Raw genomic sequence first — 24,212 nt, 5'->3', positions numbered from 1 at the left:
AATAGAGGAGAGGTTACCTAGGAGAATAATGGACTTGGTCACGGAGGGTAAGAGAAGTAGAGGGAGACCAAGACGGCTATGGTTAGACTCAGTTTTTAATGCTTTAAAGATAAGAGGTATAGAACTAAACGAGGCGGAGTTTATTAAAATCACAGATGCTTGCAGATTGAACGCTGAAATGCATAACAGATTATAACGAAGTCGTTTGTGTGTGTGTGTGTGTGTGTCTGTATTCATAACGAAAATAGGCAGGATATATTATCACGTGCACACCTTTTTATCATCAGGAGTGTCTCGAGGTCCAACGATACGCTCCCCTGGATGTCCTTACGTCATCTCCTGTGCAGTCGGCCCCCTCCTCCTTTCTCCCGTGGTATTAAAAGACACCTTACGTCTTCTAAACACCGATATCATTCCACCTCAAGTGCGCACAAGATTACAACATACACAATTTCTCACCACTCACTCACCTAAGGTAAGTTCATTGTTCTTATTTACTTTGCATATCGTCAAATATAAGCAGCAATTGATAGCAACATTGTAAACAAGACAATTCGTAACATTTTATTAACAGTGGTATAACACAAAGAATTAAATACAAGTATTATTGTTGAAAATCTACAGAGCGAAGTGACCTGGCATGCGCTAAATGTTACGGAGCTAAGCTCTGCATTTGAGAGACACATATGTTCGAATCCCACCGTCGTCTGCCCTGACAATGGTTTTCTGTGGTTTCCCATTTTCACTTCGAGGCTAATACCACAGTTCTGATTCATAAGTCACAGCCGATTCCTTCCACCTACTTACCCTATTCAATCCGCCATCATCAATCAATCAATCAATCAATCAATCAATCAATCAATCAATACTGATCTGCATTTAGTGCAGTCGCCCAGGTGGCAGATTCCCTATCTGTTGTTTTCCTAGCCTGTTCTTAAATGACCGAGCTCGATAGCTGCAGTCGCTTAAGTGCGGCCAGTATCCAGTAATCGGGAGATAATGGGTTCGAGCTCCATTGTCGGCAGCCCTGAAGATGGTTTTCCGTGGTTTCCCATTTTCACACCAGGCAAATGCTGGGGCTGTACCTTAATTAAGGCCACGGCCCCTTCCTTCCCATTCCTGGACCTTTCCTATCCCATCGTCGCCATAAGACATATGTGTCGGTGCGACGTAAAGCAAAAAAAAAAAAAAAAATAGTTGGAATTGGATACTATTCAATTCACAGGCTAGAGATACGTGGGTAACATCAGGGTTTAACGGTATATCTGCTGCTATGTTCTTAAATGAATTCAATGAGATTGAGAAATTTATTGAACATCTTCATTGGTAAGTTATTCCAATCCCTAACTCCCCTTCCAATAAATGAATATTTGCCCCAAATTCTCCTCAAGAATTCCAACTTTACCTTCATATTGTAATCTTTCCTACTTTTAAAGACGCCACTCAAATTTATTCGTCTACTAATGTAATTCCACGCCATCTCTCCGCTGACAGCTCGGAACATATCACTTAGTCCAGCAGCTCTTCTTCTTTCTCTCAATTCCTCCCAACCCAAACTTTGCAACATTTTCGTAACGCTACTCTTTTGTCGGAAATCACCCAGAACAAACCGAGCTGCTTTTCTTTCAATTTTTCCAGTTCTTGAATCAAGTATTCCTGGTGAGGGTCCCATACACTGGAACCATACTCTAGTTGGGGTCTTACCCGAGACTTATATGCCCTCCCCTCTACATCCTTACTACAACCCCTGAACACCCTCATAACCATGTGCAGAGATCTGTACCCTTTATTTACAATCCCATTTATGTGATTACCCCAATGAAAATCTTTCCTTATATTAACATCTAGATACTTACAATGATCCCCAAAAGGAACTTTCACCCCATCAATGCAGTAATTAAAACTGTGAGGACTCTTCATATTTGTGAAACTCACAACCTGACATTTAACCCCGTTTATCATCATACCATTGCCTGCTGTCCATCTCACAACATTATCGAGGTCATTTTCCAGTTGCTTACAATCTTGTAACTTATTTATGACTCTATACAGAATAACATCAACTGCAAAAAAGCCTTGCCTCTGATTCCACTCCTTTACTCATATCATTTATATATATATATATATATATATATGTATATAAGAAAACATAAACGTTCAATAATACTGCCCTGAGGAATCCCCCTCTTACTTATTACAGGGTCAGATAAGGCTTCGCCTACTCTAATTCTCTGAGATCTATTTTCTAGAAATATAGCAACCCAGTCAGTCACTCTCTTGTTTAGTCCAATTGCATTCTTTTTGCCATTAGTCTCCCTTGACATCCATCCTATCAAATGCTTTAGACAGGTCAGTCGCAATACAGTCCATTTGACCTCCTGAATCCAAGATATCCGCTATATCTTGCTGGAATCCTACAAGTTGAGCTTCAGTGGAAAAACCGTTCCTTAAAGCGAACTGCCTTCTATCGAACCAGTTATTAATTTCGCACCGAGCGAGTTGGCCGTGCGGTTAGGATCACGCAGCAGTGAACTTGCATTTCGGAGATAGTGGATTGGAATCACACCGTCTGCAGCCCTGAAGATGGTTTTCCGAGGTTTCCCATTTTCAAATCAGACAAATGTTGGGGCTATGCCTTAATTAAGGCCATGGGCCTGCCTTCCTAAACGTAGCCCTTTCCCATCCATCAGTCGCGAAAACCTTCGATGTGTTAGTGCAACGTTAAACAATTAGCAATATATATAAACCGTTATCCTCAACTGAGATTGGTATCAAGATGGGAATTCAACCTTGAAACGTGCCATATAAATTTATCTCACCTCATCTTCGACTCTGTATCAAGAAACGGTACTAAAGGTTACGCTAACATTATTGTTGAATATCGCTCGTCTGTGCCAAAATAATATTACCTTAAAGTACACGCTTCGTGTTCATAAACTAATGCTGAATAGTTTATGAAAATCCATATCGAAGTACTTTGTGATGTGGAACTATATAAACAAAACAAGGATACGGTATTTATTAACAAATAATGAATATTAATTGATTTGAAAAATTTTGATGAAAACACTAGTTGCAGAATGTGATTTTTAATAACAATGATCTGACCCAAGTGTGGGAATTAGGTTTATACAATAATACTTCATCACCCGAACTTACTCATTCTTTTCTAGACGAACTTTCTCTTTTCTTAAGAGCAACTATCTAGGGATCAATTTCCGACGTTATCGCTTTATGAATATTTCATAACTATTTAAAATATACTTATAATTATTATTGCTGTACTACAGTGAAATATCTCTCAACGGACACTTCTGACAAAGGACACTTGGCAGAAATACGAGGGCATTTATGGAATAATTACGTCTCAATAGAGAACATTCTCAATAACGGAAACGGAGACTAAAAAATAAGGGTTGTTGTATAACATTTTCTGTATAAAGAACACGAATGAGATTAATTCTGAAAAATTTAAATAGAATTGAAAAGCGCAGATGCATAGGGACTTAAAATTATTTCACAAATAGACATGCATCCAGGAGAAATCTTCAAACACTCCAATCGGATTTCTTTGAAGGTAAGGAGGAAAATAAATTCCAAGGCTTTTCATTTTAATCTAGAAGATAGTATCTGAACTTTATTAATATATTTTGCATTGTTTTGTATTAGTGTATTGGGCGGATTAGTACTTAATTCTCTTGATGGACTATTGTTTATTGTTGAACTACTCTGAGTGTGCTCATTACAGAAAATGTATCCCCAAATCTGTTCTAGTTTTCTTACAAATAGCGGACACTGCTTAATAAGGGACATTTTCTAAATCCCCAAAATTGTCCATTATTCAGAATTTTGACTATATTTCTCGTTCATTCTTTTGTTTTAATAATAATAATAATAATAATAATAATAATAATAATAATAATAATAATAATAATAACAATAACAATAATAATTACTTAATGTCTCACTAACTTCTCTTATGGTTTTCGGAGACACCGATGTATCGGAATGTAGTTCAATAGGAGTTCTTTTAAGTGCTAATGAGTCTACCGATACGAGACTGACGTATTTGAGCACCTTCAAATACCACCGGGCTGAGCCAGGATAGAAACTGCCAAGCTGGGGTCAGGAGGCCAGCGCCTTAACTGTCTGAGCTACTTAGCCTAACGATTCCTGATATAGGAAGCTACAGCTATTCGGCGGCGATATACTGCATATGATATAAAACAGTTCACATACCAAGTTATCTCGATTTTCTGTGGGGTATGGTAATAAATGACGTGTAGTCTTCGCATAGGCCTGGTGCAGGTCTTTCTAGTTCAGGCCCTATAGACGACCTGCGCGTTGAGCCCCTGAGCCATCCGGAATTACCCATTGAAGATTAAAATCCTCCGGCCATGAATCGAACCCGGGACCTCTTGAATCAATTGTTTCTTTCTTTTGCTAGTGGTTTAACATCTGACTCTCACATTGAAGATTTTCAGCGACGCACGGATAGGAAAGAGTTAGGAATGGGAAGGAAGCAGTCGTGACTTTAATTAAAGTGAAAATGTGAAAAAACCGAAAACCATCATCAGGGCTACCGAGAGTGGGGTTCGAACCCACCATCTCCCAAATGCAAATTTACAGCTACGCGATCCTAATCGCACGGCCAAGTCACTCTTGGACCAAAGGGCTGCACACTAACCAGTTACCTATTGAGCCGGACGTGTAGTACGGTTGGATGAGACGTTCGCCTTCTATGCTCAAAGTAGCGGGAACAAATCCTGACTCAGCTAGTGGTATTTGAAAGTTGTTTACTCCAAAAAGCATAGGTCACAGGACTTACAGCACGCTTAAGGTGCTGATTTCATAGCAGTGTTGCGGTACATTGACGTCTTCTAATATCGATAGCCATAGGACGGACATTCTTCTGCTCTGTGCTGCCAGAGGAAAGGCTTCAAAGTAGAGCTCAAATTAATTACTGCTTTTACCTATGCCACAGGAAATTAATAAAGATATCTGACTCTACAGGGCCATGCATTAAAACAAATTCACTATTATGTTCTTCAAACATATCGTTCACAATGCTGGCAGTGCGGCATGGCGCATTGTTCTTTTGGAAGTGGCTGACACCATCAGGAAACACTGTTGACATTCAGGGATGGACTTGTTTACCAGTACATCCAATACTGCATAGCTGTTATGGATTAGTGCACCGGAGTAATGGGCCTCAGTGTGTCCCATGAAAACATAGCCCAGATCCTCACACCACCTCTGCCCCACTGTGTAACCACGTGCTGTAGCCTCCGATGCAAATCTGCGTACACCGCTCGGCCGTTGGAGTGGTGAACCAGCGATCGGGATTCATTGGACCTGGCGACCGTTTTCCCAATCATCCACAGTCCAGTGGCGATGATTTTGTGCCCATCACATGTCCATCCACTACCGGTGGAGTGCAGTCAGCACTGGGGTTTAACTTCATCGTCGACTCCGCAGTAATATGCACAGGAGCCTTCAATGAACCTTGTACTGGGAAATATTGACCTGGGGATCATCTATATAAATAAAGTTGTAGGGGGTCCGCTGTCTGTAATTTCTTTTGTTTTGCCAATTTTTCAGATATTTATCCGTTTTAGGCTGTTTGTGTCTCGGTGTGTCTGTTTGTCTGTTCCACCATCGCGTCGAAACGGCTCGATAGATCTCAACCAGACTTCATATTTAGAGTATACTCATCCCGGGGAAGGTTTCTATATGCATATAATTTTAAAATCTTTGAATAGACGGGGGCTTTATAGGAAAACCAGAAATGTTTTCCTCCATTTTCTCTTATACTATTGATTTTCTGTAAACTCCGTGGACCGTACGTGAAACGTCTCTTCATTATAAACAACTTTCATTATGTTCATAATTTATCTTACGCTTCACATGACGGAGAAATTTTCTATTTTCTGCCGGTATCATGCTCTGCATTGAGTGACCGACAGACCGAGACCGACAGCGAATCTACAGGTTACCATGGCAACGTCTCTGCTTGCCAGCAGGGAAGTAACGTATTGCCATTTTCCTCATCATGCTTTTAATTCGTGGTTTTTCCTTGTGCGTCAATCGGCCTATCTGCGGGATATTGGCGGAATATCGTTGGAGGTTATAACCGCCCTCGAATAGATTAAGTAATAACACCATTAGTTATCTTCTTATCTGTTTACCTAAGTCCCACTGCGCCTAAATTTCTCTTCTGTTACCGCTTTATTATATCCATAACTCACACCAGCATAATTTATTGAGGAGCATTTGATTTTCCAATACATTCACTTGGCATTTACATATTTGTCGTTATCCAGCTGTCCTCAGTTATAATCCATTTTGTATTAATTTCAACTTTCTTAACTGTATTATTTTTCTTCCTTAATTACTCCGTATGTACGCTAGTGCTAGAATCTACTAGATATATTTCCACCAAACTTCATATTTAGAATCCGACTGTGCTTGGGTAGGTTTTAGGGCAAATATTGCTTCTAAATCCCTGAAATGACTGGGGGTTTATACGAACCCGAAACCGTGATTTTGCACTCCCACAAAATATACACAACCAAACATAATGGAAATCTACCTGCCTTAATGGAAATTAATTCCTAAACCTTTTTCCTCATGCGCATCATTTCGATACGAGGATTAATAAGGGAGATATCATTAACGGACCGTTTATCGGTACAAGTCCCATCAAACTTAACTCAAGAGCGGGTGCGTGTAAAGCGTATTTCTTACAACTTGAAAACTACTGAAGATATTCGAACCAAAATTTATATTTAGCATCCACCTGTCCAAAGCTAGGTTTTAAAGGTCAATAACATTTCATGTTCCCGGAATGGACTGGTGGTTTATAGGGAACAGAAATGGTGATTTTACTCTTCCACAATATATACAGTACAAGACCAACCTGGATGGAAATCAACAAAACGTGATGGAATTCCATCTCTAAAACTTTTTTTCATGTGAATTTTTTCGTTAGAAGGATTAATAATGGAGATATCATGAATGGTCAGTTTTGCAGGTTAAGTCCAGCGGACATAGCCCAAAAGGTGTTGTACGTGGAGCAGATTCCTTATCTATCTATATAAATAAAATCGTTACGACTGTGTTCCTCTACATTGACTATTTTAGCGAAATTTTCGTACACTTTTCCGTTTAAGGGGTAATAATGACCATATGAAAATTTTTTTGGTTTAGTTTTCTGAAAGTCCTAATTTTTACCCTCCTTGCCCAAATTCGAGATTGCGGAATAATCTGCCAGACGAAAACGAAAATTGAAATTTGACAAAATTGTACGTTTTAGCCTTTAACGGACGTAAAACTTCCAAGATCTTTAGATTTTTCAATTTTTATCCCCGAAGAATATCGAAATATGGAGGCAATATTAATGATGGTGTAGAGCTTCGGGATGTCCTATCACATAACGGGTTGCACTATCTCCGTTCAATTTGGAATGGTCTACAACCTTGGTCTTATGAGTTTTTGTCGTGTCTGTATCCCTTTTACGTTTGATTTTTCTCTATTAATCGATGTTCAGTAAATGTGGACTTTTCACATGCACTTTCAATCACTTACAGGAAATATACAATCATCAAATTCTTCACAAAAATTGGCCCACCCAGTAGACATATGTGAGCCAAATGCTATGTATGTAGCTGTCACATAATTATCCGAAAAGTAATGCAATGTGCGATAATCTTACAAGAACTTTACCCTGTTCACCGTTTCTAACTCAATCTGACCCAAGAATACATGAGATATCATAGGACCAGCCATTTAGGCCACTAAATCCGGCGTTTTTAGGGTATAATCCTTTGTCGATATGACGTACGTTTAGCAGCAGTTAATCTGTAAATGAAGGTCTGCAATATTATAAACATGCATACACTTTCGTATTTCGATCTATATATAATCACTGATGTCGATTTGCAGCGGTCGAGAAAGGGTGTGTCTGCTATTGTAATCAGTACTCCCCACACCGACTTTGACTGGCAGTAGGAATGGGGTAATTCTCCAATTCCTGTGTAACTGGCATTAGTAAAGAAGGCCTACCATTGTAATGAGTAGTTCACTTCTCGATTTGACTTGCAGAAGGCAAGGGAGCATGCAGTTTTGTTTAAAACTCCCCTATCCGATAGCGTTTGGCAGTAGGCAAGGGTGCCCGCCATTACAAACAAATGTACTCATCTAAAATGTGATAGGCATTAGGCATAGTGCTGCTATTTTGATGGAAACTCACCAACTTTGTGTGACTAGCAGTAGGCTCGCTGGCAGTAGGAAAAGGGGCCTGACATTATAATGATGACTGCACAACTCAATTTCGACTAATAGTAGGGTAGCTGCCTGCCATTATAATGAAAACTCCTCAACTGTTGTCTGTCTGGAAGTAAGAAAGCGGGGCTGCCATTGAAAGGAAAACTCCCCAAATCGAGTGTGACCGCACAGTAGGCAATGGGGCCTGCAATTATAATGTGAACTTCCCAACTCGATTGTGAATGGCAGTAGGCAAGTGAGCCTGCCGTTATATCACAAATCCGTAACAAAAACCTTACATTGGAAACGGCGTATAGCGACCTCCCCATGCTGTTTCTCGGATAACGCTAAGAGACATGCAATTTTAAAACATATTTACTGCATGTACAGTATTTACTTCGATATTCGAATACAATGTAGAATACCGTAGCGAAGCACGGGTATATTTGCTAGTCGTTGTATTTGTAGGCGGTTTCTCAAATTGTGGCCCAGCGATCACTGCCAAAAATTCGCGACATTTTCCGCTGGCCGCTGGCATCATTAAGCACTGTCGATAGACGGCTGGACGCTGGACGACGCGTCGCTCTTTGCCCATCGTTCGACCACTTTCTATACGCGCTCACAACAGGTGTACGACAGTAGTACACAAGGTGTGTCGCTTCAGATATGCTGCTACCAAGGCGCCATATCGTCACCATTTACCTTGTGTCAAACTGGAAGAGATCTTCCGCTTTTCCCATTTTGGCGCCGGAGACACTTATAACAAATAACAACAATAACTTATAACAACAAGTCTATAGACCTTCTTTACATATAATTATATCAAGCTACCAGCATATCAAGACCAGTGTTTCTAGATGTGGGGATCTTTCCCTACGCGTAGGTACTTTCACTCATGAATTTAGTGTAGGAAATTTAAAAAAAAACATAGTTCCAAATGGGTAAATTTACTAACGTTCCAGCATTAATGCATTTTTAATCAACATCCTGAAGCTTGTTGTCTTTGCATAGGATACGTATTAGATAGTAGGTGGAAAAGTTGTTGTGTCATACTTGCTGGGTGTGAACCCCCGCGTTCCATCAGCGATGTTGACTCGGCATTTCGCTGTTGGCTGCTAGCGTCCTCCGCCGTTAGAACTGTAAGTACAACTTGTATTTCCTATCTGGCAACACTGGTCGATGCCTGGTACTCTTAACATTCCATGTGCGCTAAATACTCCCGTGTTGGAGTGGTCACAATGTGATGGCTCAACGGTGTAAAAGCAAGGGAACAGTAAAGATTACAACAAATATTCGTTGCCATTTATTAGCTGCTGAACTTAGCCAATCAGATCCCTTAGCGGGCGAATTCAGACGGGCTATGAGGCGGTGTTGCTAAATCGGAATGCGACTTAACACTGGCTTGAGGGCACCAATCATGGAAATAAAAATTCTTCACCCAGGGAGGAATTGATATACGGACCTACTGTAGAGCTGACAGGATCGGGCAATAGCAAGTGCGCTACGGTGACACCGGTGAAACCCACTGTGTGTTTGATGCTGATTTCTTGGCATGGTCCTAAAGCCCGTGTTAAGCCACGTGCACATTTCGCAACACCGCCTCGTAAAGCCTATTTGAATTAGCCCGCGAAGCAATCTGATTGGCTAATTTCAGAAGCTAATAAAATAACACCGGTGCGAGATATCAATTTTTTGTTTTTCAAATTATGTATCAGTATGACCAATCCTTTAACGCTCATATACCCGGTTCATGTTGTTTACGACCACCCTGTATATTTCAATTAATAATGTTTCCTTTGAGTTTGCAATTACGCATACATGCATTAAAACGGCTTATTGCGTTAATATTGCAGTCATGATGGTTTTCTATCTATTGGCAGATCCTTTAAACGTTTGAGAAAACCACAGAGTGTAGTGTGATTAGCTGCCATCCCCGGAGGCCCTGGTTATAGATTCCCGGCTCAGCCACGAAATTTGAAAAGTGACAAGTGCTGGAACGGGGTCCACTCAGCCTCGGGAGGTCAACTGAGTAGAGAGAAGAACGGGTACATTTTGTAGTCTAGAAAAGAAAATGAAAACCTACAACCTGTTTTCCAGTCATTGACCGGGTCAGGGATGTAATGAATGAAGCCTCCATCTTGCGGCGAGGACAGGAATAATTGTGCCGGCTGCCGAATGACAGATGAAGTGAAATGAGACTGGGGAGTGTTGCTGGAATGAACGATGACAGGGAAAACCGGGGTACTCGAAGAAAACCTGTCCCACCTCCGCTTTGTCCAACACAAATCTCACATGGAGTGATCGGAATTTGAACCACGGAGCTCAGCCGTAAGAGGCCGACACGCTGCCGCCTGAGCCACGGAGGCTTGATTTTCTAGTGAAGCACGGGTACTTCAGCTAGTTATATAAAATATATTCCATCATGGGAACAGTCCACAGGAGTTTCGCCTTTGTTGGTAGAGAGCAGCACAATCCGAACATCGAAATTGCTGTGCAGACCACACCTATTCCACAATATCAGAAGGTTATTTAATATTTCATCGTTCACATTACCGACAACCACTACGCCATTAGTGACCTAAAATTTAAGTTATCAAATATTTATCAATAGATTCATTATCAACACCATCTAGGAAAGATACCCGTTTAATTTTCTTAATTTCTTAAATAAGCGAAACGAAAGGCGAAATTCTGTATGACAGACAAGCAATTGTACGATTATTTCCACCTAAAGTAAATATGAATATTTGTTACTTTCATTATCAGACGACAGAACTCCTTAATAGTCAATAAGGAGTTTGGGAAGCATGTCACAACTCTGTGTTCCTCAATGAAACTCAAACAGAACAGACTGAATTCATTGACACCTAATGAGAGGGATGATTGTATTTTTATTTTTTTGAAAATGATTATATATTCATCATTGTAGAGACTTCATCTTAACATAGTCATTTGTATTAGCAAGTAATATTATGTCGTGTGGCTTTCCTAGAGGCCTGTTGCAGGTCTTTTAAAGATGACGTCCATGGGGGATGCGCGCGTCGAGGTGTGATGATGATGATGATGATGATGATGATGATGATGATGATGATGATGATGATGATGATATCGACGAAGATCATGATCATGACAATAATGAGCTAGGGGGTGGGTGACACCACATGTTGGCATAAAGCCTACTCTTGCCGAATGACACCAAAGGGTCTCCTGAAGGCTTAACATTCCATTCGACGGACGAATCACTATTAACAGGTTCGTTTGATCTCACTCCACATAACACTAAGGTGAGGCTTAGAAATGAACTAAAAGTAAAACTACTATATCACCTGCCGGCTAATATTCTGAACTTTTCCACCAACAGGACTCAAAACCAGCTAACCACGGTGTCAGCCAACAGAGACTGGATTCTGTAGGTCACCCCTAATGGACTTTGAAAGAACTACAAACCGAAGATAACCGATCTTTGCCGAGGGAGGATGGCGGCAGGAAAAAAAAAAAAGTAAAGATGCAGTTAGCTGTTTTTGTATATTTGTGCAACGATAATTGTGGTGCAAAATTAAAGTGTAGCTAAAGTGGATTCAGTGTGTTATGTACTTCACTACAATTCCTTAATTATCCTTGTTTATCCTCCCGACATTTCCATACCCCAATAAGGCCCCTGTTCAGCATAGCAGGCGAGACCAACCAGGCGAGTTACGCTCGCTGGGTCCGAGGGAAGATCCAACCCTGGAGGGTAAATGGATTAAGGAAAAAGAAAAACAATATTACAGATAACTGTAGACCTGATGTAGACCAAACAAACGACACTTCATGGTACCTGTTATACCACGTTTAGCACATGCTATGTGATCCTATATATCCTGAAAATGGGGGACGCGTACACCTCTCACTGTTGGGCCATCAAACCTTAAGAGGTATTTGGTAGATGAATCCGGGCTTGCCGATAGCGGTAGCAGTAGGAGAATTGACATGATAGTCTACAAGGAATCAGACGGTGTAGGATATGTAATTGAACCCACCGTTCATTTCGAAATCTCCACAGAGCAGCCAAAGGACTGGGAGGAGAAGCTGGTCTATGAACCTACCATACCTTATTATAAAGATAAATCTAGATTGAAGGACAAAAAAATGATAAGATTAAAGGTAGCAGCTCGAGGGACTATTCTTCGGTCCAATGTAAAATTTTCGAAACAGTTTAATTTAGTATTTCTACAAGTCATGACTTTGTCATTGTCAGCTTTACGAGGTTCAGTTTCATTGCTCAGAAATCATTGCTGACTGGAACGAAATTCACTCAGCCTCTGGAGGTCAAATTAGTAGAGGTGGTTCGATTCCCACCTCAACCATCCTCGGAGTGGTTTCCCAGGGTTTTCTACTTTTCTCCAGGCAAATGCCGGGACGGTACTTTACTTAAGGCCACGGCCACTTCTTTCCCTCCTTCTTGTCTATCTCTTCCAGTTTTCCCCTACCCCACAAGGCCTCGTTTCAGCATAATAGGCGAGGCTACCTGGGCAATGTACTGGTCCTCCTGGCCAGTTGTATGTCGAACCAATTGTCTCACGGTACAGGACACTGCCCTTGAGGCGGTAAAGTTCGCGGGAAGAACCAAACCTGGGCGTTAAACGGATGATGAAATGAAATAAAAGCTATCAATATATGTTGTTTAAGAACTCCCTTAGTTAAGCCTCCGTCGCTCAGACGGCAGTGCGCCGGCCTCTCACCTCTGGGTTCCGTGGTTCAAATCCCGGTCATTCCATGTGAGATTTGTGCTGGACAAAGAGGAGGCGGGACAGGCTTTCCCCCGGGTACTCCGGTTTTCCCTGTCATCTTTCATTCCAGCAATAATCTCCAATATCATTTCATTTAATTTGTCAGTCATTAATCATTGCCCCAGAGGAGAGCGACAGGCTTCGGCAGCCGGCACAATTCCTAACCTCGTCGCTAGGGTGTCGTCCCATTTGCGATCAGTCTCATTTGCGATCAGTACCATTTGCGATCTCTCAGGTAGAATACAAAACTAGTTTATGTTTTACGAAGGAGTAGCATTGTCCCATTTGCGATCATTCTTATCAGTGACATACAGTCAGGTTGCTGTGAGGGAATTCCCTACTGATGAACTGGTACAGGAAGACATTGCTCAAATAACTGGCGAAACTACATACTAGGATTCTTACGAATCGTATGTTGAAACGCATTAAATTGCTTATATTTACCGTTTGAGACTTACGCGTTAATGCCGGAACTGACAGAGAATAAAAAAGGACTCAAATTAACCTTTTATTTAGAGTTACCAGATGGTTGTGGGTGTAAAGGCGGTTAAATGTTTTTAAAAATAGGTCAGAAGATGGCCTATTAAAACCGTTGAATTTTACATTTTCCAATTTCAAAACAAAGGATTTTGTTGTAACACTTTGCTTCTTCGGCAGTGCTACCCTTATTTTAAGCAAATATATCTCATTTCAAACTTAGCAGTTAACTTTCTTATACAGTACTGACACGTTAAGTAAACCAAAACCAAACCCCATGGCACGACAGCCCTTGAAGAGCCTTGGCCTACCAAGTGACCGCTGCTCAGCCCGAAGGCCTGCAGATTATGAGGTGTTGTGTGGTCAGCACGACGAATCCTCTCGGCCGTTATTCTTGGCCTCCTAGACCGGGGCCGCTATCTCACCGTCAGATAGCTCCTCAATTCTAATCACGTAGGCTGAGTGGACCTCGAACCAGCCCTCAGGTCCAGGTAAAAATCCCTGACCTGGCCGGGAATCGAGCCCGGGGCCTCGAGGTTAGAGGCAGGCACGCTACCCCTACACCACGGGGCCGGCTAAGTAAATAGCTGTTCAAAAGATAATTTGCCTTTCATCTATATGTATGTCTACCCCTTAAACTCGTTTCTTGACACCGGGTCGGGGATGAGATGAGATTAATTTATACGGCATGTTTCTACGGTCGGATGCCCTTCCTGACACTAACATCAGTTGAAGAGCTAATGAAAATGAAAGGTGTTATGGTGAATGAAACTGGGTAAGGGGTTGGAGGACTCAGCTCTGGCCTGTGGATAGGAACTGTCCCGGCATTTGCCCGGAAGTGAAAATATTAAACCACACAAAACCATTCTGAGAACAGCCGACGGTGGGGTTCCAACCCACGCGTTTCCCGAATGCAGAGCTTGGCTCCATAGCCGGGCAGCCACTCAGCCTTTTTTCAACTATACGAGTAAAATGATAATTTTTGTCTGTACGCTCGGATTAGATGTACAAGATTCCAGAACTTAATATTATGGAAAAGTTTAGATTAAAATCAATTGAAGGAATTATAATTCTATAATAATAGCGCGAAAATATGAGAGTGCAATCGGGAAATAATGGCTGCGAACCACATCGGCACCCCTGAAGATGGTTTTCCGTGGTTTCCTATTTTCACAACAAGCAAGTGTACCTTAATTAAGGCTACGGCCGCTTCCTTCTCACTCCTAGCCCTTTCTTATCTCATTGTCGCCATAACACCCAACTACGTCGGTGCGATGTAAAGCCAGCGGTAAAAAGAAAAACACCCATGTCACCATACATCCCTGACATTTCCGTAAATTTCTGTAAGTGTGTCCATAGTATAAAGCACAAGGCTTGCCTCTCTTCGTCTCAATGACCTGCATGTCGTGAGTAAGCACGCAGGTAACAACAAAAGCTACATAAACGTTGGATGTCTGTAGCTGGAATAATTACAGTATGTTTAAAACTATACAATAATATTACCTCAAAAAAAAAAAAAAAAAAAAAACGTTCAGGAGAGAGGGGACGGGTTGGGAGAATCCTTATCACACGGTTGCGCGGAGTACGCCCTAATTAGCATTCCACCTGCTGCATGGACGTTGGAAAATCCTGAACAGGCTGCTGATAATTTTACAGTGATCGCAAATGGGACACGAACTGGTCTTTCTTCGTATTCTTTTTTCTCCACTGTAATGGGAGTGATCGCAAATGGGACAGACTTTTCTGTGATCGCAAATGGGACAGAACCGTCGCTATATTGGGGCTTCATTCATTCCGTTCCTGACCCGGTCAAACGACTGGAAACAGGCTGTGGATTTTAATTTCAAAAAGCTCCCTTAGTTGAAGGTTGTCACAGTGAACAAAGTATTACGAGACAATGAAATTTATAGTTTGAGTTTACAGTGATCATTTTGTTAATTACATTACTCTTATAATGTCGCTAAGTGTCAAGAACTCTAACATTAGGATGTGACGCTTGGTCATAGCCACGAATTCTCTCGACCATCATTCTTGGTTTTCTAGACAGGGACCTCTATCTCGCCGTCATGTAGCACCTCAAATTTAAACACGTAGGCTGAGTGGACCCCAAACCAGCCCTCAGATCCAGGTAAAATCTCTGACCTGTCCGGGAATCGAAAGGAGGGTGTTTGGGTAAGAGACAGGCACGCTACCCCTGCGCAACGGTGCTGGTGGGGTAAACACTAACGTCCATCAATATTAATATCCATGTTACGTGACTTACAATACACAAACGTGTCTCCCACTCTACATTTTATTAGTCAACCCTAACGATTATCTAGTTGTTCCCACTTCGAGAGGATTCATAGCGCTGACAATGCGTCACCTCACTATCTGTAGTCCTTGAGGCTGAGCAGTGGTCACTTTTTCTTTCTTTTTTTTTTTTCTTTTTTTGCTAGTTGCTTTACGTCGCACCGACGCAGATAGGTCTTATGGCGGTGACGGGACATGGAAGGGCTAGAAGTGGGAGGGAAGCGGCAGTGGCCATAATTAAGGTACAGCCCCAGCATTTGCTTGGAGTGAAAATGGGAAACCACGGAAAACCATCTTCAAGGTTGCCGACAGTGGGGTTCAACCGTACTCCTACCGAATACTGGATACCGGTCGCACTTAAACGACTGCAGCTATCGAGCTCGTTGCAGTGGTCACTTGGAAGGCTGTTAGTGCCAGGGGATATATTATTATTAACATTTCCCCGTTAGGGTTTTATAGGGACCACGTGACAATTTCAGTGCTTCAACTTTTGTTGTTCCTTTTCCTTCCTCCAACAATCCTTCACCTGCTCACTATGTCTCCTTTTCCGCTCGTCGTACCATTTTGAACCTGTTCCCTTTCCCTACCAGCCAACGGCCGTAGCCGTGTTGAAACACCGGCTCACGTGAGATCTCCGAAGTTAAGCAACATTGGGCGTGGTCAAGAATTAGATGGGTCTCCACGCGCTGATGGCAGTGGCTAAGGAAAATGGAGGAACGGAAAGGAACTGGCCACCCTTCCGTACGTAAACACCAGCTCAGGCACACATCTGCGGAGTTTCGGACCTGCCTTCGAGCAGAATCCTTACCTTACCTCTTTCCGCACCCACCTTGGAGAATCCTTCTATTTTTAACAGTTCCTTTCTAAATCTCTCTCCACTACTACTTCTTCTTGACTTATATTCCAAATCTTTCTTGAATTCATGAATATCGATTGTTGGCTTCTTTTCCAAAGATATTTGAAGACCTGTTTGGTTAGGCCTCTCGTCCTTTGGATGCGTAATCATGCGACAAGTAGCGATGAAGTGTCGTCTGTATACGCACGACAACGCAGGACTGTTCCAAACAGATGGAGAGGGGTGGGAGCTCGTCCACTGGAAGCGGGGTGGTAGTACGTACACGTGCGACGCCGCATGTCATCCAGTCCAGTTTGGATTTTCCGTGCGACAACACACGACAGCAATGGATTGTGAGAAACTAATTAATTTAATTCAAGAAAGGAAATGTCTGTGGGACCAGAAGGAGCCTCAGTATCACATGAGGAATGTGCAATTGAAGTTGTGGAAGGAAGTTGCACTTGAAATGGAAGAATCAGGTACATTATATTATGTAATTACCATGTTATTAATTTCATATTTATATTTATTTACATTATTATGTTTGTATTCAACAACTCTGATTCAAGTAGGCTTACAGTTGCGATCATATATTTACGACCTCAGATTAACAGTTTTTGTTAACATTCATGATCATTATGGGTTATTAGCAAAATAGGTCTTTAATTTTTCCCTCACATCAGTAGCTTTAAGACTGCTCCTATTCTCACCCCTGCTAGCAAACCTAGAGTGGTTGTTAGTCGATTCTATTGAAGGATGTATGTCTGGTGAGCCTTCTCTGTCTATTATCACATTGTGTAATAAACAAATACATTTCACAATGTTTTCTGCTCTCTCGGGGGTAACTTCTATTGCTTTCATTAATATGCGCCATTTATTGCTTATTATACCGAAGGCACACTCGACCACTTGTCTTGCATGCGATAAACGTTTATTAAACATGTCTTGTTCGGGTGTTAAATGTCTCATAGGATAAGGGCGCATCAAATAGGGCTTCAGGGGGTATCCTCCGTCCCCTATCAGAAAATGTGGTACAGTTACATCACTACCAGGAAGTTCTTTCAAGCATTTCACCTTTAACGCACCATGTTCCAGCTGTTTATTCAAGTTTGAGTACCCGAAAATCCCACTATCACTCTGTTTCCCATAGGCCCCTATATCAATACAAATGAATTTGTAGTCTGCTCCTACCACTGCTTGCAGTACGATAGAGAAAAATGTTTTGTAGTTGTAATACATACTTCCAGATTGCTTCGGACACTTAATTCTTATGTGTTTACCGTCTATACACCCAACACAATTAGGACATTTCCATTTTCTCCAAAACTGTGATTCAATCTCATCAATTTGCTCGCCAGAAGGGAATGGGATATGGTCACTGTGTAATGTTTCCCATAACACAGAACACGTTTCGTGAATAATTCTTCCGACTGTAGCATCTGATATCCGATAAGAATAACCCAGTGCTTTGAAAGATGAACCAGTTGCTAAGTACCTGCAAAATACAAAGCACGTGGTTATGTTGTAATAAAATGCATCCACAGTGAGCTAGTTACAACATAATTTAATTAAAAACTTAACGGCTATTATTTAAAAATTAGTATGTTCAATGTTTTCATTAGATTTTTGTGATTCAATGAAATTAATTTATTTGATTTTATTTCTGTCGATGATTAGCATAGAAAGTTTGAATTGTAGTAAAGTAAATTTCAGGACCTCAAAGGATCTGTTACAACAGTTCCTTACCTTTTCACTTGACTGTTGTATAATTTCGCTGCGTTTTCCTTTCTATTGCAGTTGAGGAACTTAAGAAAAGATGGAGGAATCTCAGGGATTCGTTTAGGAGAGAATTGAAAAAAATGAACGAAACAAAATCTGGCAGTGGTAGAGAATCGTCAAATACATGGGCTTTCTTCAACCAAATGAGTTTTCTTACTGATACTATGCAACCAAAAAGCATGCAAAGCAGCGTTCCTGATATTACAAACAACACAATAGATGAAATGTTCGACGGTCCTAGTACCTCCAATACAGCCCATACAGACTCAAATCAGGATGATAATGCACAACCAGATGCCAATGATCGCGAAGGGGAATGTTCACAATCGAGTAAAGAAACAACCAAAATTACAGGAAATAGAACATTTCAGAGCCCTCGTAAGAAGAAGAATAAAAAAATTAATTATGACGAAAAACTTCTTGAGATTGAAAACAAGAAACTGTCCTTCTTTCAGACAAGAGCACAAAATGATGGAGACAGTGACTACCAGTTTTTGGTTAGTCTTCTCCCATATTTACGTGAAGTACCACCGGAAAACAAGTTACGTATACGGATGGAATTAATGAATGTTCTCTTGGTAGAACAGGCAGAAAGACTGAGACGTAATCAATCTTCAACAGGTTCATCATCTCAATCTTCATATTGTCAAATTAATGATATCACTTTCACTGATTCTAGCACTGCTTCGTACTATGAGAATTTTGATCCTAGGCAATAGGGCATAGGTTGTTTCAACTGTTTATTTTTCAGTGACATGCTTTCTTAATTAATGTATTAGTTATCGCATTAATTGTATCTTGTAATGATTTAGTGTATGATTCCGATTTGTAATACAGGTACTTACTTTTCTCCTGTCTTGTATAAATAGTTTTAAATTATCCCTACATTAATGTTAGTGCTAGACGTTCTGCGGGTGCAATGGTGTCCCTGAAGTTACTGTGCTTCTGCAGACGATCCTTCACCTTGGATAATATGTACTGAAAAGTTTCTTTCCTCATCCGAAAATAACCAAAATGTTGAGCTTCATTAACTTGAAGATCGTCATATAAGTGGGAAAATTCACCAAATCGACTCCTTTTGCTTAAAATTTCATTTACCCACTCCATTTTCCTCTTTCGGGCTCTTCGCCTCGCAAGCAAAGGCATCTCCAAAGCATATAGTAAAAATGCATCATCATGGAAGGCCATGATCACATCACAGAGCTAAGATTGACTCCGCTGCTATCAGGCGACAAACGCGTGCAAAGGACGATGCACTGTCGTACGACACTGGACTGCTTCACGTCGCGCGTACACGCTCAACGTCGCAGTCGCAGATATACGCATCCAGTGGACGAGAAGCCTTAACCTGTTGTCATACATACTGTATAAATGTCCGAAATATATACTGCAATCGCCTCTTCCGCATTGTTTCTGTTATATTTTCTATGTTCCTATATTATTATGATTATGATTATTATGATTATTATGTGGTGTAGTGGTTAGTGTGATTAGCTGCCACCCCCGCAGGCCCGGGTTCGATTCCCGGCTCTGCCACAAAATTTGAAAAGTGGTACGAGGGCTAGAACGGGGTCCACTCAGCTTCTGGAGGTCAACTGAGTAGAGGTGGGTTCGATTCCCACTTCGGCCATCCTGGAAGTGGTTTTCCGTGGTTTCCCACTTTTCCTCCAGGCAAATGCCGGGATGGTACCTAACTTAAGGCCATGGCCGCTTCCTTCCCTCCTCCTTGTCTATCCCTCCCAATCTTCCCATCCCCGCGCAAGGCCCCTGTTCTGCACAGCAGGTGTGGCCGCCTGGGCGAGGTACTGGTCATCCTTCCCAGTTGTATCCCCAACCCAGAGTCTGAAGCTCCAGGACACTGCCCTTGAGGCGGTAGAGGTGGGATCCCTCGCTGAGTCGGAGGGAAAAACCGACACTGGAGGGTATATAGATAAAGAAGAAGATTATTATTATTATTATTATTATCATTATTATTATTATTATTATTATTATTATTATTATTATTATTATTATTATTATTATAGGTTGAATTCATAAGTACAATTTCAACAGATTTATTTCATACAAACTTTATCCTGGAGCAAAATGTCAGTTATAATCTTCTAAGCATCGTCACAATGCTCCATATAATTTCTTAATTTGTGTTTCAGATGCACCTGGTCGCTCTGATAGTAATATCGTGCCTTGCCTGCAGTGCTCTGGCATACAGAACGTGTTCTACTACCCCCTGTGTGTCTACAGACTACAGATCGTACACACAATGCTTGAGCAAGCAGTGTGGTCCTGTGTGCCCAATACAGAACTGCCCATACGCCAACTGCAATGCTTGCAACTATAATCAATTCGCTCCATGTTGTCAGAGCTGTTGCGCTCGTAGGATGCCACAACCAGCACTTTGTCAGCCTGTGCAATATTGGCCTTTCGTCCAGTGCGGTGGCTGCAAAGGAGGTGGATGTTCAATGCCAATGCTGCAACCACAGCCCCAGCCAATGCCTCCACCAATGCCGCAACCAATGCCCGCACCAATGCCGCAACCAATGCCTCCACCAATGCCGCAACCAATGCCCGCACCAATGCCGCAACCAATGCCCGCACCAATGCCGCAACCAATGCCTTGTTACGGCCAGACCTGTTATCAACAACAGCCCATTATGCCTTGCTACGGAGGAAGCTGCTACAAGCCATTCCCTTCTGGATGTGGTACAGGTGGATGCAAATAACTATAACCGACAGTGCAAAACCTGATTTCGGCTCATTCTGCAAACAGCTGGAAGACAATATATAGGCAATGATAAGACTGTTTTGAAGTGTTTTAATGCTGTCTGATATCCTTGTAAAAGGGAAATTACTACTGTACTCTACGGAACAATGCAATATATTTTAAAGAGCCTTATTTACAATAACTTTTTCCATTCGTCTGAACTAGTAAATGGGAGTCCATGTTTGGAGATATATGGGTACAGGCTGTGACCAAATTCATTACTCAAACTTCAAGAGATGACAGAAGTGGGCAAAATATACGTCCTAGTAAATAACCATGGGTCGGTAATTGATAATTGAGGTACTGTTTTTGGCGTGACGAACTCTGAAAAAGCATCACTCCAAAAGTTTACTATCTAATTGGTCCCGAACCAGGACTATCTCGTTGCTGAGTTTGTATTGCGACAGGAGGCCTCACTTTTGAACAGTGATTGTAAAGTATTACCATTGAATTGAAATATAACAGTTTCATTCACAATTACATTGAAAAGTACCTCAAAGTCAATTTCCGATCTCGAGTTGTTAAATAAAACTTATTTCTTATGGCCCCTTTCATCATCGCTAGCAGTTTAGGGGTTGAATTTTGTAACAATTTGTATAAAGGTAGGTTTAAATAAAAGTAGACATGGATTAGTGAGGCATTTCCGGACTTCAAACATGGTATCGGAAAACCTGGCTGGAGTTGGTGAAAGGTTGAAAATTGGAGTTCAGAAGCAAAACAGCGTTAAGTCCACAACCCAGTGGGAAACTTCGTAAGTTTCAGGCCTGATTAAAAGCTCCCTGAAAGTCCCTCACGTGCCACTCAAACTCAACCTGTGGGTTGCGAACGCTGTTTGCAAAACAACAGTCACAGCCCTACCCAATGCCGTGCCGAATAACCTAAATGCGGGCACTGCAGCTAAACACATTCAATATCCTATTTCACCAATATTCAGGCACCAGAACAGTGCCGCACTATGGTCAAGGCCACACTACATACTCGCCAAAAATTCAGAGATTTTACCGTGCCACCTGAAGTTCCATTAGATTTAGTGGCTCCAGTAAGGACTATTGACACCCCCCACGCCTCCAGCAGACTCCATCTATCCAAACGCAGTTCGGTTCCATGGCTGATTGGTTAGCGTGCTGGCCATTGGTTCAAGAAGCCTCGGGTTCGATTCCCGGCCGGGTCGGGGATTTTAACTTTAATTGGTTATTTCCACTGGATCGGGGACTGGATGTGTGTGTGTGTGTCGTCCTTAAGCAGAAAATGCAACGAAAATAAGGAAGGCATAAAAAATAAGAAAATATCAGTAAAAATAAAAAAGCGCAGAACTGAATATATCATCAGGTACACCACTCTTTCACATAGAAATATATTCTCCTGTCACCTCCCACTTGTTTTAAGTCACCTTGATCCATCAGCCAATCAGGCTCTAAATTTGCACGTTCAGAAAATCCTCACATACGCCTGAGTAACCATTTCCACTTACGTCGTCTAAATGAAATGGCGTATGGCTTTCAGTGCCGGGAGTGCCCGAGGACAGGTTCGTCTCGCTAGGTGCAGGTCTTTCGATTTGACACCTGTAGGCGACCTGCGCGTCATGATGAGGATGATATGATGTTGAAGACGACACATACACCCAGCCCCCGTGCCAGAGAAATTAACCAATATTGGTTAAATTTCCCGACCCGGCCGGGAATCGAAGCCGGGATCCCTGCGACCAAAGGCCAGCACGCTAACCATTTAGCCATGGAGCCGGACTACATTGTCTAAAAAAAACCTGGTGTAATCCATAGTCCTCAATCATACCCAACGCACCATCCCCCTTTCACTCTTTTTTTGACATAAATATAGGAATTCCATATTTTCACTGATTAATGACCCAATGGCCTCTCTTGACAATTGTGGTTTTATTTTCAAGTAATATTAACAAATAAACATTATTTAAACACGTCTGAAACTGCGTTGTTTCTTTTCAAAACTAGACAAAGTTATGTCCATCAATCTATAGAAATGGGAAACCACGGAAAATCATTTTCAGTGCTGTCGACATTGGAGTTCGAATCCACTATCTCCCGAATGCTAGTTCAGAGCTGCGTACCCCTAACCGCACGGACATCTCGCTTGGTTTTAAAACAATTAATCCGAATCTTGAATTCGGTCGTGGCGTATAAATCGAAGTAAAGGATAATAATTGAGGATTACTAATCGGGGAATTTCTTATTTTGTAAATGACGTCATCACAACTTTCTCCCTCGGTGTTTCTAAAATTGCCATTAGATATAAGAAAAGGGCAAACTGACGTTAATCCTGCCAGAATTCGTAATCAATCAATCAATCAATCAATCAATCAATCAATCAATCAATCAATCAATCAATCAATCCTGTCTACATATAGTAGGCATAGAAGTTCGTTGTACGGAATCATGTGTGGATAGTGACATGTTTCTCTTGAAAAGAAAGTATTGTCTAGATTTAAAAGACATAAACTGAAAAGTTTGTCGCATCTAGTCTCGCATTCAGGCGAGTCTGCTGCGTGTTTCATACCAGTGGCTGTTAAGTTTCATCCGGGAGATGGTGGGTTCGAAATCCATCATCGGCAGCAACGAACATGCTTTCCCGTAGTTTCCCATTTTCATACCAAGCAACTGATATGGCTGTACCTTCATCGCTAGTAACAAAAAAATAACAAATCAATACTCCACTAATGTCCTTATTTGACTACTATGGTGTGTATAACGACCTTAACTCACTGTTACCCAGTAGGCTACAACAAGCACATAACCCCTGCTCTCGTGTAATTTTCAAAATGAAACACATCTCTCGTTACCTTAACCAATTTATTAAGCTAAACATGCAAATGAGAAGGTAACTTCATGCCCATTATCTACTGCACAGCAATATAAGTATGTTAACAAGATCTCCGAAGTTAAGCAACATTGGGCGTGGTCAAGAAGTGGATGGGTTGCCACGCGCTGTTGGTGGGGGGTAAGGGAATGGAGGAGCGGAAAGGAACTGGCCACCCTACCGCACGTAAACTCCGGCTCAGGAA

The 24,212-nt window shown here is 41.6% G+C and overlaps 1 protein-coding gene across 1 annotated transcript; it reads left to right on the top strand.

Annotated features, from left to right (window-relative positions):
- The first annotated feature begins 376 nt into the window (after nt 1–376).
- Nucleotides 377–23,113, top strand: LOC136872701 (keratinocyte proline-rich protein). The gene is made up of 2 exons (XM_067146526.2): nt 377–475; nt 20,568–23,113. Exon 2 carries the CDS (start codon nt 20,568–20,570, stop codon nt 21,135–21,137), a length of 570 nt encoding a protein of 189 aa, XP_067002627.1. The 5' UTR covers nt 377–475; the 3' UTR covers nt 21,138–23,113.
- The last annotated feature ends 1,099 nt before the right edge of the window (nt 23,114–24,212 follow it).

This window comes from Anabrus simplex, chromosome 4 (genome assembly GCF_040414725.1).
Source record: "Anabrus simplex isolate iqAnaSimp1 chromosome 4, ASM4041472v1, whole genome shotgun sequence".
Taxonomy (NCBI): domain Eukaryota; kingdom Metazoa; phylum Arthropoda; class Insecta; order Orthoptera; family Tettigoniidae; genus Anabrus; species Anabrus simplex.
Note: the sequence above shows the minus strand (reverse complement) of the source record. Positions and strands in the feature narration are given on the sequence as shown.

Bases quoted from the DNA above. Each gene is read 5' to 3' on its own strand.
- LOC136872701 (XM_067146526.2), top strand. From the start codon at position 20,568: ATGCACCTGGTCGCTCTGATAGTAATATCGTGCCTTGCCTGCAGTGCT.